General features: G+C 40.7%; 1 protein-coding gene across 2 annotated transcripts in view; it reads right to left on the bottom strand.

The window, feature by feature from the left end:
* Nucleotides 1-16,301, bottom strand: part of Ctnnd2 (catenin delta 2) — an 894,554-nt gene that overhangs the window by 33,305 nt on the left and 844,948 nt on the right. For both annotated transcript variants that reach the window (XM_055618984.1, XM_055618985.1), the window contains 2 exons: nucleotides 14,546-14,756; nucleotides 8,489-8,573 (listed from right to left, as the gene is read on the bottom strand). In XM_055618984.1, coding sequence (XP_055474959.1) covers nucleotides 8,489-8,573; nucleotides 14,546-14,756 — 296 coding nt within the window. The remainder of the gene's footprint in view (nucleotides 1-8,488; nucleotides 8,574-14,545; nucleotides 14,757-16,301) is intronic.

Below are 16,301 nucleotides of genomic sequence, written 5' to 3'. Positions count from 1 at the left end.
CTGAACTGTAAATCAATTATCTGTAGAAGGGGCCTGTGTCTTCATACAAGAAGAAAGGGATGATTCCGGTGGTACTGTAGCTGTTCTCAAAACCCTCCAAGGGCAGTTTGGATTTCCCAAGCGGCCCTGGTTGTGTAGACTGGTCCTATTACTGAAGTCCCATTAACATTCTAAGACCAGATCATGGGTGTGGAGTGAAACAAGCTTGTTGGATGAGCTGAGCTGGTGTGTTCTCCAAAAAATGAGGAATGAGGAATACATAGATGTCATGAGGGACCACATGGGACATGCTGGCTAATAACATTAGCCTAGGTTACAACCCAACCAGGCAGGACTGATTCACCAGCTGATGAAACATCCAGGCAATTCTTTTTAAGAATCCCTTTTTTGTCACAACATGAGAACTCTTGTCTAAAATTTTCATGATTAAAACCAATATTGTGTTCTACTTTAACTGAAGATGACATTGATTCAAAGCCCATGAACAGCTCAGTGGACAAGAAGGCTTGTTGCATAAGCATGAGGATGTGAATTCCAGTCCCAGCACACACGCAAATGTCTGGGAGTGGCTGTGCATGTGCCTGTAACTGCAGGTCTGCAGAAGGTGGTGACAGTTGTACAGATTTCCAGGGGCTTGCTGGACATCAACATAACTCCAGGTTCAACGAGAGACTGTTTCAAAGGAACAAGGCAGGGAGAGGAAACCCAATGTCTTCCTCTAGTCTCTGCATGTGCATACAGAAACACACACATGTACACATGCCACCCCCATACCCATATAAACACCACACACACACACATATCCTTAGTATTTTTCAAATTCAATTCAAGAGTCCACAGGAAGAACACAGAAGGCTTTCTGGCGAGTGAAAACTTGTCGGACATGACAGTGATAGATCCAGGTCATTATTCATTTGTCCAAACCCGTAGAGTATACACAATAGTGAACCTGCAGCGAGACTCTAGGGGATTGCTATGTGTTTATCAACTGAATCAAATGCACTGATGTGGTAGTACAGGTTGACAGTGGTGGGAGTGTCCTTGTATGAGCTAGGAGGCATCTGAGAAGTCTGTACTCCCTCTTAGTTTTTGTGTGAGCCTAAACCCACCCTAAGAAACACAAAGATTTAAACTTTAATGGGGAACAGCAAACTTTCTAAAATAACAAAAAAACCCCACAGAGTCCAAATGACAAAGAAGCTTACACTTCAAGCAACTGCTGTGTAAACAATGCTCTGGGAGCACAATGGGCTGCGTGAAATTTAAAGTCAACGCCTGTTACCCAATTCTGTGTTCAGGAAGGCCAGCTAAACTGGTCGTGAACATAATGCCTCATGAAGACCCATAAAACAGTGATCTGCACTGGCTGGGGATGAGATAAGCTTCAATTTTCTATGCCATTAAACTGTAGGCTGTATCTTCAGAGATAGTGGTGTCTGTAAGAGGAAATTTCAAGTTTGGCACAGAGAGTAATCAAAGTAGTTGAGACAAACTAAGAACTGTGACTTTTTATTAAAAAAGAAGTTAAAAAGCAACTCCATTACTTTTGCCCGTGACACAGCTTTGGTTTCTTTCACTGATTGCAGTCTTATTTCTCATGCATACAGATGAAGTTTCTTCCCAGAGGCATTTATATATCTGGGAATTCCTTCACTTGGTGCTTTTCATTAGGGTGGATATTAATTGTTCAAGGGTAGGAGACAAGCGTGATTTCAATGTTTATGGAAGGATGGATGACTTGAAATGTAAATACATCCACAGTGCAAGCTTTCCCATAACGAATATCTGAGCCAAGAACCAGAAGCATAAATCCTTATGTAGTCATTAAATGTTATAATGGCAGTATAGTGGAATATACTTAGCCATGGGCTTAAAATACTGAGAAGTAATTCAAAGTGTGAATTAAAAATAATTTATTTAAACTCATCATATTATTTATTAACTGTTTCACATTACTGGGCAGTGATTTTAGTGTGGATTAAGGAGAGTTCAGAGGTTTTATGTTCAAGGGAGGTAACATCAAAACTACAGAGAGAATGAAGGTTGAGAAGAGCAACAAGATGGAATTCATCTTTAATGGGAGGTCTGAAGGAGGTCAGATACAACTACATAAGTACTTGCAAGAAGTGGGATGATCTAGAGAGAGGCCCAGATTGGTTTTGGACGGACCCAAGAGCCATGTCAAGATAAGTGGCCTTGTCCTGAGGACCATGTGGGAACCCAGAAAGGGATGAATCCCACTGACTCTTTAGAAATTTTATTTCTGCAGCCATCTGAAGGAGTGGGGTGTCAAAGGCCAAGTCTAAACGTAAGAAGCCCAGAGAAGACTCAGTCCAACATATGAGATGACTGTTTATATGACCTTGAATGTAAAACAGGTTGGGGAGAGACTGGGATCTACAGCTTTATGGTAGAGCCAGGGATGGTATCTGGGTACCTCTGTGGAGAACAGGGCTAGTTTGTGATGGCAATAAAGTGGGTGCAGGGAGAACAGCAGAATTTAAAGGGAGCAGACTGTCTGGATCTGATTTCAATGGGGTACTGTAGAAAGTATTTTAAATAGATTGTGTAGATGGCTAAATATGTAAAGAGTGGCTAGGGCTAGATAAATAGATTGGAGGGACAGCCACATTTAGCTAACTGCACCCAGCGGGAAGAGTTCTGTCTACTCAGGGGAAATACGTATACCAGACAAAATAGTCCCAAGCATCAAGAGCTGAGCACATCAAAATGTAAGGAAAAAAAAGGAAGATGAGCTGTTCAAGGATGGAGAAGACACAATGGAGAGCCTGTGGCAAGGTGGAAGATTGGAGTATAATGGGAGTCCTGGGAAGACTGCTTTAGCTCATTTGTTCCACAACATTTCAAACTGGAAGCATATGGGAACAAAGTGGGGACACTTGCGTGGAGGAGGGCAGAGACAGGCTTTGCTTGAACTCATCTTATTCTTCCTTAGGCTTTGCTCTGACCTTCAAAGTAATAGAGGTCTTCAGTATACCCAACCCACTTAGCACTGACATGCAACAAAAATGCCCACCCACAAATTCCACCACCGCAGTTAACTTTTCATGTCCATGTCATAAAACCCTGAGCCTGTGGCTTGCTTTACTAAGCCTCCACATGTCTGATTCTTCACGGGGCTCCATTACAAAGCAATGGGCTGCAGGTGAAGTTGCTTAGAACGACTGTGGGTAAAGGACACTGTCCCAGCATCTCCACACAGCAGGGGACAATAAGGGACCAAGGGGAAAGGAGCAGTGGGAATGACAATGGAAGTGAATCTTGGCAGTAATCATGACAGAATGAAATCTTTAGCTCCAAACACCTGGCAACTTGTGGAAAAGATGATAGGGACAGTGTGCACCAAATGGCATGAGAATAATTTCGAATCACCATCAGCGACTCTGTTGGGTATATTACTTTCATGTATACAGGGCATCTTGATGATTGTTCTCCATTTGACCATCAGCAATCCCAACCAGGCAGGGGTTATGGCTTTTATGTCACACATGGGAATATAAAAGGTAGAGAAAGTCAGAGGGACACATGCCCATTCCTCCATCAGAGACTGCAAAAGGTTCTTGATGGAGGTTGAGGAAAGTCCCCAAATCAGATATATGGTGCAGAAGAATGACTTTGTGTAATGACCTCCATGGTTCTGCCACCATGCCCAGCTGCCCAGAAAACACAAACTACAGTAGACTTTTGGATGAGGTTAGTTAAAAACTCTGGCAACTGTCAGGAAAGGGAAAATGGAATATAAACAATCTATTATATCTCTGTGTTGGTGTGAAGTTTGGTAAATCTTAGATCTCCCAACAGTCTTGGCAAATGATTTACCTGAGATCATAATGCAAAGAAATGGTAGGGCTGTGCCCTTGATCTTGGGCCATTTGATTCCAAGTTTATGCCCTTTCTGTTTCTTCAAGTAATATGACCAGGCTTTCAGGCATAAATCTAGCAGACGTTCAGTGTCCACTATGAGGGAAAGCTAGCCTCCCTTTTTCTCCTGTGTCTAATAGAAACTTGGAGCCCATATTCACTCAGGAAGATTACATCACTCAAATCAAGTGAAAGGACTTGCATGCCCATGGCCATCAGTTACAGCAGTGGCAAAGGCTTGGGCTATCCTGATATATCAGAACTCAGAATGTTTGGTCACCTTGGTGTGACCTTCTGGGAACTGAGAGACAAGATGGCTCTTCTGTCACAGAGATGAGAAATTGGACTTGCTCAGTGTGATCTGGAGGCAGAAGTAGTAGAGAGATGTGTGAGGAGTTCTGGTTAATTGCTGCTATCCTGAGATGGAATAACACCTTTCCTGTGTCAGGCTTGCAATCAACACTAGGAATATCTGAACAACAGAAATGACCGCTGGAGCAGAGAATGCTTTTCTTCTGCTATAGTCTTTTCAAAGGGGTCACAGCCAACCACTTTTCTGGGTCACCATGGAGGCTGAGTTCTAGCTCCCTCAGTGTGAGCCCGAGCTTGGCAGCTTTCTACTCTGCCTGCCCAGCTCTCTTTCACTGGTTGGAATAAGAAGGGTGAAGGGCAAGCCAATAAGCTTTGCTTACACAGAAAAGATTCAATCTACAGTGTGTAGCAGAGTAGCTTGAGAGACTCAAGGGCACCTGCCTGACCATGGCCCACGGCAAGAGATGTTAATTCAGGTGGATCTTCTACAACTCTGTCGTCTTGTTAGTGACTTTGTTTATATCCCATTCTATTTCTTGGTGATCTCACATGGATATATCATCAAGAGTCTCATAGATTTTAGAGAGTTATTTTTTTTATTTTTATACCTTTCTCCCAAGTTCATTTCCTCTTTCCCTAAGTCATCCATCCTAAGGCTCCCCAGACATGGTCAAACATAAGCACTCCATTTTGTGAGGGGGCTCACTTTCAGGCCCAAGTTTCTACAAAGCCAAGTACTTCTGATCTTCAACACTCTCTCAAATTCCCTTCCTTGCTTTTATGAACCATCCACTGGTCACTTAAGAATGATAGTGGATTTTACAGTCCGGTGTCAGGCTAGCTAAACATAAGGGCTGTTTGAAAAGTGATGCATTATGTAATGCTCTGTGATAACCTCTGCTTATTTCTCCTAAAATGGCTGATGCAGATGGGCTCCACTCAAGATGAAGGTTCAGATAACACAAATGTGGTTTGGGGGCACCAAATGCATCACAAATAAACCACAGCTTTGTTTTGGTCAGAACTCACATAGCCAAAGTATTCTATCTGATTAAATGTATCTCTGAAAACTGGAGCTAATGATATACGTGTCTGGCCCTGGGCCTGGCTCTGTATGAACTGAAGCGGGTGATGGATATAGCCAGATTTGGTCTTAGATATCCCAATTTCTATCTCCCAGTCACGTTCTCCCTCTCAGAATGCCCTTAACCTCAAACTCTTAATTATACAAATTTTAAACATTCTTCAAAATTTAGCTCTATAATTTCTCCCCTTTGATCCAGGCTTTAACACTTAGAGTATATAATTCAGTAAGTAATAGAGTTGCCAACAATTGGTCCATCCTTCACACTTGCCCATAGTTATGGCCTCTGTGTCTTAGGTCTTTCTTGGAGCCCTTCATTTACTGATCTCTAATAGATTCTTAATAAGTAGATTTGAAATAGGAATAATTAAAAGATACGGATCAGACAGCTTTTCTGTGGTATGTAATTGTCAATGGAGAACAGAACAGAAATTGGCCTCCTTGACGATTAAAGACAATTGAAGAGGAAGAGTGATCTGGTTTCTTTCGAAGGACTTTCAAAGGGAGAATGATTATGAATGCTTGGCCTTGTTATCAAGAGAGCACATGATGCTAAGCTCAGAGGTGCCTGTTTCATTTCACAACTGCATAATTTGGAAATGATTAAAAACAGCTCTTTCTCAACATTTTTTAATCATGGGCCAACTAAAAACATCACATTGACTTCTCAAGCCCATCTTTCTTGAATGTGCTCATAGGAAACAAACTTTAAACCATATCATCTCTTGAGTTTTAGTTCCATTAAATTCCTGTCAACACATTCTTCTTTTTAGGAAAATAGAAAGATAATTACACTTTTTGAACCCTACTACCAACAAAGAAAAAAAAACCTTCAGTGTAAAGCACACACTACCATTCAGTAAATAGCTCGAGAGTTTATCAAAGCTGCTTTCCTAAGGTGCACACAGTACGAGCTGGTGCACCGCAGAGGAGCAGACCTGCCGGGTGTGAGTGAGTGCAGGTGTCTGTATGAGGCACTGTCTCCTGGAGCTTCTGCAGCCACTGGCTTGGAACTACCAGCTCCATCCTTATTTAAAGGAGATCAGCATGTCTTCATGTCTGTTTAGCTGAATGACCTTTGCTGGTGGAGATTTCTACTGCCTTCTGGAAGAGCCCAAGAAGAAACTAAGCAAAGACCATAGAGGTCAGTATTTCATGAACAGAAAAAATAATCCCAAACATTGGCTCATATTACAAAAGAAAACATTTAGAAATGTTCATCACCAATCCGGAATATTCCCCTAACTCATATTTTGTATCTTGGTTTCAAATTAGCACGCCATGTCTAGAAGCACAGGGAAACTTAGAGAGAGAATTGCATAAGTTATATTTTATAAACTTAGAGTGGTAAGCACCGAGTGCTTTTGGGAAGAAGAAGAGTCCTTGGGGAAATCTAAAAATAGACTAAAACATAGGAGATCCGGGTATTAAATATTTTACTTTCCCCACAGGCTTAGTGAAAAACAAGATGTGCCTCTGGCAAGATGGCTCTTGTGTCTTATGATGTGAGACACTGTGTGTGACCTCACATCCCTGCCCAAGGAGCTGCTGGCAGGAAGAGGCTGGTGGTAGGGATGCAGGGTGATGTTGGCTCTTTCAGCAGGAGGCTCTCTGGCTATAGCAGATTGAAGCCGCCCACTTTTCCCAGCCTTGCTTTTCCTTGCTGAATCCTGGTGCCTATGTATTCATGATGTTCTCCATTGCTACTTATTAATGAAATTTACATTTTCCACACATGCTCGACTGAGAATAGCAAAAAACAAAAACAGTCCTGGAAAATATTATTAAGAATGCCCACTCAGCCCCCAGCCCCCAAAGAAAGTTTAAGCATCTTTTCTTCAGTGGAATTCAGCCATGGGATACAGAGCCAAATCTCCAGAAGAGGGACTTTTCAGGTTTTAGCTTTGGAACACATTGAGAGTGTTCTAAACACACTTCCAAATACACAATATAATTCCTCCTCACCGTGGGAGCATACAGAATGAAAGCCAAACCTCCCGTGATCCATATAGGCCAGGGAGATCTTCATCTCTATCCTCTGGCAGCCATGTGCTAAGGTTTTCAGGGCCTAGGAACACAGTGCAGTTACCGCATCTTGCAGATGATTGTTTTTTTCAGCTTCCATATTTTTTGATTTTCTCAATTGCTCTTGAGCTATTTATTTTTTCTGTGTCCTCTCTGCAATGACTTGTTCAAAGTTGTTGATGCTTTGTAAATTAATGTATTTTCCAAGTCCCTAAGTTTTGACTTTTTGGTCTACTTTGCAACAAGGGAGCTCTGGAAAAAAAGCACTATTATTCAAAATACTGTGTCGTGCATTTAAAAATAGCTAGAAGGATGAATCTTGAATTTTTTCACCATGAAGAGTAATACATGCTTAAGAAAATGGATGAGGTAAATAAATATGTTGAGTGGGTCAATGATCAGCATGCTGTACTCCATAAATATTTATACATGCTATGTGTTAATTTAAAATGAAAGAGAAGGTTGGAGAGGCATCTCTGTGGTTCAGATCACTCCTTGTTCTTTAAAGAACCCAGTTCCTTTTCCAGCACCCACAAAGGTGGCACACAATCTTCTATAACTCTAGATCCAGGGAATTTTATGCCTTCTGCCCTCTGTGGCCTCCTGCATTCACACGGCCAACATACATGCACTCAGGCATGCACACAAAACTGAGTAAGTAAACGAATATTTTAAGATAAGAGAAATCACAAGGCCAATAAGATGGCTTGGCAGGCAAAGGCAGGCAAAGGTCTGGAGACGTGCTCAGTTCTTGGGAGTCCATGTAAAGGTAGAAGGAGAGAACCAACTTCAAAAGTCGTTCTCTGGTTTCCATATATACATCATGTATATATGTTTCCATATATATGACCATAAACATCACACACAGTAATAATAGTAATAATAATAATCATGGTGATGATAAATAAAAAGTTGAAAAGAAATTATAGGCTCTCAGATAATTAAAAAAGCTGATTTGATTTAAGATTCTGTGAGTTTCGATCTGGTCAGTGGAGAAGGCTCACATCTTGGTATCTTGGTAGATAAGAACTTTCTCCTCCTCATTCAGATTCTCTTGTTTCATCTACCAATGCTTTTGGACAAATATCCGCTAAATCTGAGATACTTTTTCTCACGATCATATTTGGTACTTTTGGGCCTAAAACTTTTGTGCCCAGACCCTCCAGGAAGAAAAAGTGATCTTACCTTCTTGTATAGACTCCTCAGATCTCGATACTGCCACATGCTGTTTAGGACCTGAGATGCAGCCTTGACCACCTTTGGAGAGTGCCTGATAAAGAAAAGACAGGAAATGCGGGTGACGAGGGCATCTTGGTTTGCAACCACACTGTCTTGTCAGGAAACATCAAAATCCACACCATCTTTTTTTTTCTCTTCAGAAAAGTGTTGCTTTCCTTGGTCCCATTTTCCTTTTCAGCAACACACCTGGGAGGTACTAGAATTTGGGCAAAGGTTCTCCAAAACCCAAGCACAAGACTTGTGACATTTAGGGAGAAAGCAGATCTAGTCCTTCATTACAAAATGGAAGAGAAGTATGTGGGGGAAGGGAGTGATTCAATAGCACTAGGTGAATCTAGACATTTTTTATAACAGTGTTGTGCCAGACTTGGGTAATAAGAAGAATGAAGACACCCATATCCTCAGGGCATAAGTATAGGTATGGGGCTGCCACACTGACCTGTGTAAACACAAGCAGTTGCTCCTTGTTGCCTATGGATGCCAAGCACAGCAGTCTGGCACTGAAGGCTCTCTCTCTCTCTGTTTGTCTCTCTCTGTCTGCCCCCAACATGGACACTGAAGAATGCCCCTGAACAAGGATCTATGAAGCCCTGTGTACCCCTCAAGTCCTTTGAATCAAGCTCACAGGAATTTATAGTCATAGTTTATTGATCTTTTCTTAGGTTGCCTTTGCAATTGTTATGAAGACACAACCACCCCTTTTTTTGGCTCAATGCCAAACTGCACATCAAAACAGAGACTATATCAATATAGCCATTGGATTCAAACCCATAAAATTCTTGAAAGTCACTCAGACTAGAGCTTTCTTGGATAATCTACAAGCTATTAACTACTTGTAGATACTTAGTTCTAACAGACTGGTTTTATCACCAACTGCCTAATTCTAATGGCCACCATTGATATGGTCTACCTTATTGGCCAGTTCACTCTCTCTGTACGATAGTTTTGGGGGCCATATAACTTGGTCACAGTTACTCAATTAACTGTCACTCTAGCAACAAGGATGTGGCTGTGTTTCTGTCCTTACAATTCTGTATGTACACAAAACCAAGAAGAAGGTGTGACCTGGGCTGTGGGCTTCAGTTGTGTGCCTGTGATCCATGTGACTGTTGGTGTTGGGCAGGATGTTGCAAGGCAATGAATAGTCCAGAAGCTGACTCACACAGATGACAGATCCACTGAAAACAACCTCTAAAGTGAAACCAAAGATTTACTTGACTCATGTCTTTCTGTTCCCTTTTCCTAAAGACTCAGAGGAGCAGGACCCCTGCAGATAGTGTCATCTAATCCTGACAGGGAGGCCATACCTCCCAGATCTCAGCAATATGACTGTCTAAGCTAGATCTTCATGATGAAAACACCAGGGGACAAGCCAATGTGGATGGAGGTAGAGATTTCATAGGTCCCACCCTATGGAATAGGTGAAGAGCTATAGGCAATTCATGGCTGCTGGGAAAGGGAGAATCCATTTTCCTCAGAGGCAAGTCCCCTGGTAAGTTATCCAATCCCAAGTGGTCAGTCCTAAACACATACACATAAGAGCAAAAATAAATTGTCTCATTAGATACACATACACACTCATACACACAAACACACACACACACACACACACACACACACACACACAGTCTCCTCTCACACACACACAACAGTAAAAATTACAGGCATCTTAAGAGATCATGAATTTGAGAGGGAGTTGGGGGGTGGAGAGTTGGAAGGAGGAGAGGAAGGGTGGAATTGTTCTACAGAACTCATATGAAATTGTCGAAAAATTAAATAAAATACATTTTTGAAATAAAATGGCCTTTGAAATTCAAAGGAAGCAGATGGTCAATGAGTTGGGGTAGGCTGGATTTAAGAGCCAAAATGAATGAACATATTGTAGACAGGCATTTTGCAATGAAATCATTGGATGTCAGGATATCAGTATAGTGTGGCTGCTGTTTTTCTGGGTTTCCATGATTTATGTGAGCTAAGATTAAAGCTTCTTCCATTTACTGAGGAGCAGAAGTGACAGCTACTTCTGAGAGACAATCCAACTTTGGCTGTATTATAATTAAAAAATTCCACTTTCTCCATAATACTTTAGCTAAATAGGTAATATTTACTGTATTTCATTAAAATAAATGGGTTTAATTATTCTATAATTTATGATAATATCATGCTCCTGATATAGCTTTAAATTCCTGTAACTTAGAGAAATTTAGACCTTTTCATGGATACAAATTAGAGCCCTTCTTAGCCTTATATAATCAAGGTTAAACAATGACTAAAATGCTCTTGTATTATTACCCCTGCTACTTGGATATTTGTCTCTGGCAATGCCCAGGCAACCCTGCAGGAACATTATTAGAATTCAGGTAGTGATGGCGTGGCTGACACATTTAGCATGAAAAATTCCTCTGACACAGTGCAATTTTTTTTTGTTTCAACTTCTTGCTTAGTTACAAAATAGAGACTGTGAGTGTGTAATGAAAAAAGCAGGTTAGCCTCTCAATTAAAATGCCAGTATAGCGTCGTGTTATAATAACATGCAAAGGTCAAAAGGAATGTTGCCCTCTTCTTAGTCTTTAGTTTTGATCTTTCCACTAGACTTGTGTTATAAAACTATCTACTTGAAAAGCTGTAACACTATCGGCTGAAGAACTAGAAAAATTGAGTGTTCCTAAGTGATTATAACCCAAGTCATAGTACACAGTTCTCTATTGACAAGCAATAGCTCAGTCCGTTAATAGCGTCTCTGCTTTATGATAAGATACAATGACACATTTAACACGATTTCCTATATATAACTGTTGAAGTCATGAAAATGTGTGCTTGAAACAGATGGACATGATAGAATGTCTGCAATGTGTGTTTAAAAATGATGTGAAAATAGTCAGTCATCAGACTTCCAAACAGTGCATATTCAGCTCCTGTAAGTGTTGATAACAATTACACAGTACTTTGATCTTCCTGGGAGCTGTCAAATCAGGGGTGCCTGAAGATGTCTGACGTTGTGATTCCTCAAGGCTGTACAACTCAGTCTCATAAGAGTAGCATCCCTGAGCACCAGTTGCCTTGAGTGTCTTTGCAATGTTCCAACATATGGCGGCATCTTACTAGTTAACAAATTAACAAAGGTTAATTTGCTACATAGTTAGGTTGGAGATTCTTAGAAGTGAAATGCACAGATATTTACAACCAGAGGACCACAGCCAGGCATATTTGTGTTTTCTTTATGTTTTTCTTTGTTTGCTTTCTCATCTTTGTTTTCAAGCTGTTTCAAATAAAAATCAGTCATGGACTGAACTTAGTTCTAGAAGCAAGTTCGTAAGAACAATTTAGTGTGGACATGTTTGTGATAGTTTGACAAGTTAAATGGAATGAACTGGTATTTCTACCATGTTATTGATCCTCCAGTTCAAAAAATTGATCCTCCAGTTTTCTGTTTTAATAAAACACGCTTATTGGTTCATGTGAATTTTAATGCCTGCCTTCATCACAGGACTGACTGAGAAACAAATATTAGTTTCATGCTGAGACTCAAAACATTTTATTTAAAAAGCAATGAAAAGCAATGATAAATTAAAATGTTGGTGGGAAATGAGAAGTTATAAACACCTTGTTTTGATCTTCCAGTTTGCCGGTATGTTCATAGACATGAAAAAATGGAAGGGTTGACTAACCATAAGAACAACAACTGAAATTGACCTGATTCAGTTCAATTTAATATGTGTTACTAAAGTCATAACTCCAGGCTGTTGACAAAGAAAAAAGATAAAGGAGCAATCAGATGAAATGAGTGACTGTCCATGAAGAAATGTTTGGTCAAATTAATGGCAAACAGGATAGACACCAGAGCCTACTATAGGGGGTCCTCTGAAAAACTCTACCCATCAGGGGTTTGGAACAGATGCTGAGACTCACAGCCAAACTTTAGGCAGAGTGCAGGGAGTCTTATGGAAGAAGGGGGTGGATAGAAGGACATAAAGGAGACAAGAGCCCCACAAAGAAACCAACAAAGCTAAAAAAGCTGAGCCCAGTAGATCCTGCAGAGACTGATACACCAACCAAGGACCATGCATGGGGAGGACATAGACCTCTTGCTCAGAAGTCCCCAACAGGCAGCTCAGTGTCCATGTGGGTTCCTGAGTAAGGGGAACTGGGGCTGCTTCTATCATTAACTCGGTTGCCTGCTCTTTGATCACTTCTCTCTGGCAAAGGAAGAGGATCCAGACAGTCCTGATAAGCTAGGTGCAGAAGGCAGGTGAGGAGAATCCCCCTTTCAGTGTATGTGGGTGGAGAAGAGGGAGGAAGAGTGAGACTGGGAGGAGTTAAGGAAGGGGGCTACAATTGTGATATAAAATGAATAAATTGTAAAAAATAAAATAATAATAGCAAAAAAAAATTTAAAGGACACTTCTGAGATCATCTACAAAAGAAAAAAAAATCTGTGCACTTACAACAACCAAATCTGGACCACACCTTGTAGGGCAATTTTCTGGGTTACCAATGAAGAGTTGCATTATTTCATAGGTTATTTCTCCAAAGAGACTTTTTATGTAGTTTCACCAACTAGTTTTCTTTGGCCATAAGACTGACCACAGCATCTTTTTTCCTCAAGGTCCACCAAGTGTCACTTACTGCTGTGAGATACTCAAACACCTGAAAAGACTAGAAAGTTGCCTAGCCACTCACCACAACTTTCTTGTTCTTTAACCTTGGGATGTCTCATAAATAAAGGCAAATGGAGTGCTCCTGTCAACTGTGGCTTTATTGTATCATTAAGCATATATGCTTAACAAACAAACAAAACAAAACTGGGCTCACAACCTCAAGACATGTAAGCACTTCCCTTCCTTGAGACCCACGGGTCTGCTGAGCTACATGAAGAAGAAAACTATGCAGCTGTGAACTATGATGTTTTATTTTTATCTAGACAGGACATCACATGTTGTAGATGATTCCAAATCTACATTGCACAATTGCCTGACTCCAGAGTGCATCACTCCTTGACACAGAACATATTCAAATCTATTGTTGTATTGGTGAATGAACCCACTTAAGGGTCCCAGGATAAATACCTCCCCTGAAATTTCTATAACACACTGTCAATAACCTGAGTTAAATGAAATAATGAGACAGGATTTCCAGAGAGTCTCAAAGAGCATCTCTCACTATCTTCAATAATAAGAGAAAAATTAACTATTTAGCATTTATATGTAAAGAAATGGGAGGCGGGGAATGAAAAGGCAAGAAGTACATAGGCCCTTGATAACAAAAAGTTTACATAATTAATCTTCTTTGATTACTCTGAGGGACTTCAAGAAGACAAAATTTAATTAAGGGTAGTGAAGGTTTCTACAAAGGTTGATATGCTAGCTCATACACTAACACCCTTGGCTAATGAAGGGTCTTTGTTTGTTTGTTTTTTGGTTGCATAGAGGAAGATACACTTGACTCTTAAACCACAGGGAACATTCTCACTTGAGGAGGAGGTGCAGTGGCTTGGATACAAGTCCCCTTTTATTCCACTCAGCTGAAAATCCTACTTTACCACTCTCCTCCTGCCTGGGGGAATTTCTACTTATCTTTTCAGATCTGATGATCACTGATTCCAGGAAGAGTACCATGACAGGCCTGCCTTCAGTTTTAGGTTAGAAAGTAAGGACAAAGCAACTTGTTAAATAATCTACCCAGAATCTCAGTGAGTAAAGGAGGAGGCTAGACTAGATTTGGGTTCTTTCTGACTCCATAGGAAGGATGCAGAGAGAAAACACCTCTGTGATGACTTGGACTACAGAAGCAAAGAATTTGGGTCCACTGACACAGGGACTGGCAAACAAAGATGAGGTTCAATGGCAGGGAGATAATGTCATGTATGCAGGCCAAACTGTTTGGCTGTCCTGTGCAAAAGGAACTCAGACTGCAATATGGGACATGAAGTCTACCTTAGCAATGCAGAGACAGTGTCACCTCTGACTTACCCCAGTGAAAAGACAGTGTTGACCCCTGACTTACTTATCTCCTTTGCTTTTAGAGATGCCAACCAACTTCTCTATGCCACCAGCATCCCGTAAGGCCTTGGCGTTCTCCATGTTCTTGGTGATCACTTCATGTAGAGTACAGCATACGGCTGTCACGGTGTCGTCTGACATGGCCTTGCTCCCTGCGTTGTTGCTGTTGTTCCCACCAGGGAGCCGATGGACCAGGTCTCGCATGGCATATTTGCCTTTAGAAAAGGAAAGAGAGGGAACAATTTAGGAAAGTCAAGGTGGAAGATGGAAAATGAAGAGATAGGAACAGAGGAGGAAAGAGGATGCAAGAAAACACTGGATGTTCTGTGAAGGGCAATTTCAAATACACACATAGAAGGAACAATAAAGTTGTCCACCAGTAGCCACTGGGTCCAGGAAACCCTCACCACTACACTGTAGATACTTAAATCTATGGACACCCAGGTCCTGCATAAAACATCACAGTGCTCCCTCCTTCATACATTTAATAATTTCTTGATTGCTTCTCTTACTTAATCCAATATAAATGCCATGCAAAAGCAGTTAATGTCATATTATTAAAAAGAAAAAATCTGCATGTGAAAATATACATGAATATTAATGGAATATTTTGATTTGTTGTTGGCTGAGTCTTGGCTGAAAAGCACATATACAGAGAACCAACTGTATTTGCTCTTGGCAAAGGCCTCTGCTCTGGTACTCCATACATCTAGGACTGATTCTCCATAGGAGTAACTTTATGACTTTAAGCTTCAGTGGTTTTGGACTTTAAAGCAAGAACAATAATGATACCCAAAATATAAAATTATTTTAAACATTAAATGAGTAAACCCGTGGAAAGCATTTATTTTGCGATTAACAAAGGACACAACCTCAACAGATGTCACGTTGGTTTCTATCTGCATAGACTTAGATTGGAATCTGTATAATTTAACAACAGTTGGATCACAAGCAGGGGAGGCGACCTTAACAAAGCATCTAATGAGGTATTCTATGCACCAAGCTAACCTTGTCTCTCTAATGAGCTTTTATTACATGGTTCTGTAACACAGCACTTACTACTCTGGCATGTTTTTCTTTGTGTGAGAAATAAAATAAAACCCAACTTTGCTTCCTTAATTCACTTTATCCTTATTAATCTTGCCTCTCCCAATGATAAAGGTACTTACAGTGACAGATGTATGGAGTGTTTTCAGACTACAAAGCACTTTAGACATTACCAACAGCCCAGCAAGACAATTAATGTATCCCACCCGCAGCTTCCAATTCTGTTCCTTTAATTTACTTCTGGAAGTAAACAAGAGCCTGCAGGAAAGTTGGCTGTCCTTAAATTTGGGGGGGCTGGAATTGGCAAGTGTTCTAAGGTAGGTCCCTTACATACCTTCCATGCCTCAACTAGACATATGTAGCTACTTCCTAATAATTACATGAAATAATTCACCTGCACCATACCTCTAAATGAGAACTTCTGCAGATAAACTGTCTAGCGTGTGGCAAGGTAGGGCAGAAGAAAGAATCCCATGAGAATAGGCAAGATCTCAGCTCCAGGCAGTGATAAATAAAACACAGGGCTCTGTAATATGATATTTTGATATGTGCTCTTATCCTTATTTTAGTGTCTTATTTTAGCTTGGGCAGAAAATGCTGATGTTTAAATTACAGAAATAGAAGAGTGTCTGCATTCACTTGATGACAGCGGAAGAAGTGTCTGACAGAAGTGCTTTGACTCGAAAACCCCCAAATGTGGCATATTTACTTTC

The sequence above is a fragment of the Psammomys obesus genome, unplaced genomic scaffold (genome assembly GCF_907164565.1).
Source record: "Psammomys obesus unplaced genomic scaffold, mPsaObe1.curated_primary_1811, whole genome shotgun sequence".
Taxonomy (NCBI): domain Eukaryota; kingdom Metazoa; phylum Chordata; class Mammalia; order Rodentia; family Muridae; genus Psammomys; species Psammomys obesus.
The sequence above is the reverse complement of the archived record's forward strand: the minus strand, read 5'-3'. Positions and strand labels throughout refer to the sequence as shown.